The sequence below is a fragment of the Merops nubicus genome, unplaced genomic scaffold, assembly GCF_000691845.1.
Source record: "Merops nubicus isolate BGI_N331 unplaced genomic scaffold, ASM69184v1 scaffold23730, whole genome shotgun sequence".
NCBI lineage: Eukaryota > Metazoa > Chordata > Aves > Coraciiformes > Meropidae > Merops > Merops nubicus.
In genome coordinates this window covers 26,493-28,484 of record NW_008581212.1, presented here as the reverse complement: position 1 = coordinate 28,484, position 1,992 = coordinate 26,493, and the positions used below count along the sequence as shown (strand labels likewise).

The window sequence follows — 1,992 nt, the reverse complement described above, 5'->3', positions numbered from 1 at the left end:
CCTGCTGATGCTGCTTTACTGGCTGTAAGTATCTCTTCAGGAAAGACAACATCATCTCCTAACGTTGGGCTTGGGAGGTGCTTCACAACACACACGAGCCTTTTCCTTTGTTCTCCCATTCCCCTTTTGCAAAGATTTGAGTTTGAAATAAGCAGTAACACCTTTATAACTTGCTGTAGCATGCATCTAGGTTACATGCTGTGACACAGAAGTGAGGTTGCTCCAGGGAGACCTTCTTGTGACCTTTCAGTACTTCAAGGGGCCTGTCAGGAAGATGGGGACAGACTTTTGAGCAGAGCCTGTTGGGACAGGACAAGGGCTGATGGTGTTAAACTAAAAGGAGAGATTCAGACTAGGTCTGAGGAGGAAATTCTGTACACTGAGTGTGGTGAGTCCCTGGCTCAGTTTGCCCCATCCCTGGCACCATCCCAAGGGAGGTTGGACCAAGCTCTGAGCACCCTGCTCTGGTTGCAGATGTCCCTGCTCCCTGCAGAGGGGCCAGACCAGGTGGCCTTGAAATCCCCTCCAAACTGTTCCATGATTCTGTGACAAGGTGGAAACTCAAGAGATGGTCCTTTTTCACTGAGTGGCAAGTTGTTCTTTGCTATTATTCTGGCCATCACTGCCCCTTTCAAGATGCAAACAGCTCTTGAGAGGATGCATCTCAGCCCAGCTGTTGTCAGAGTGTGGCTGCACTAATGAATTTTCCCTTAAAACCTGTATTGTTTCTGGGCTGTCACTGTTGGTTTCTTTGGCCTGGGTTAGCCAAGCTAGGTTAAAACTCATGTGGGCAGCTCTTGAACTTTGATATCATTTGGATTGCAGCCTGCCTGACTTCTCCCCTTTTTGCTGCTTCTTAAAAAAAAAAGACTCCACTTTCTCTAGGATGGAGGTTTCCCTAAGCTGCCTTCCAAATTGCATCAGCCTTAAAAGACTGTCCCATAGTGGTGCAATTGCCTGGTCCACTGCTTCAAAGGGTGAGAACTGAGGCAGCATCTGCAGCAAAGATCAGTGCTTTGTGAGGGGAGTTTCAGGTCTCTTGCATATTTGCAGTTAAAAGTAGTTGTTAAATTTGCTCTTAAAAGGGTCTTTTGGAATATTAGTGAAAACGAGGCCTGAACAAGAAAGAAAAATATGCTTGGAGTCAGAATTGGAAGGTTTTGTAGCTATAGAAGTATGGGAGGCTTCATTTGTTTAAGAGCTAAGTTTTTCTCTTGGTTTTGTATTAAAATAAACTCATCTGGAAAAGAAGAAAGGAAGAATGCTCAGTTAAGCTGGAGGATGCTCAGTTAAGCTAATGAATCAGGTCAGTATCAGCCCTTGAAGGAAACAACCAGAGGGAAAATAAACAGTTTTTATTTTGTAACTCTGTGCTTGTGTATATTTTTAAGGCAACTCAACTGATACAATATTGTCTTTACTAGGGGAAGCTTTTAGAGAACCAGCTGAGTGTTGTCTGGAGCATACACAATACTGACCTGTGTAAAATAATGGCTTAAAGTCTATATATGGGGGAAGAGATTTGTGACATGGTTTAAAATTTAAAGAATCTGTTCCATTTTAATCCTAAAAAGTAATTCTTCTCTTTCCTCTCTCTGTCTTTATAAGAGAATCCAAATCACCTCTGTCAGCTATTTTCCTTCTTTGGTGTGAGTTATCATGTGCTCACTGCACATCCCATTCATTCCCTCCTTGGCAGCAGATGTCTATTGCAGGCAGTGCTGTCTCCTCCTCCCAACTCTTTCCAAATTGTACTGATGGGCTGAATGCCTCCAAGTATGTTAGAGAATTCTCTGTGTCCTGTTTCTCTGTGATAGAGTAGTTCCTGTATCATCTGTGAATGGGTGTAAAAGAGAATGTCATTAATTTGCACCTTCTGAATCCGCTTTCCTCTTGTTTCATTAGTGATTCTTCTGCTTTTGGAAGATAATTCCCTAGCTCAGGAATGGTTAAGTGAGCAGCTAAACACTGTCACTTCCTGACAGAAACCTG

The 1,992-nt window shown here is 43.2% G+C and overlaps 1 protein-coding gene across 1 annotated transcript in view; it reads left to right on the top strand.

The window, feature by feature from the left end:
- Positions 1 to 62, top strand: part of LOC103781489 (solute carrier family 22 member 23-like) — a gene marked incomplete at its 5' end in the record, with an annotated part of 227 nt that extends 165 nt beyond the window's left edge. Inside the window, one exon of the mRNA XM_008949211.1 lies at positions 41 to 62. Within this exon, the coding sequence (XP_008947459.1) occupies positions 41 to 62 (22 nt within the window). The remainder of the gene's footprint in view (positions 1 to 40) is intronic.
- Between the last annotated feature and the right edge of the window lie 1,930 nt (positions 63 to 1,992).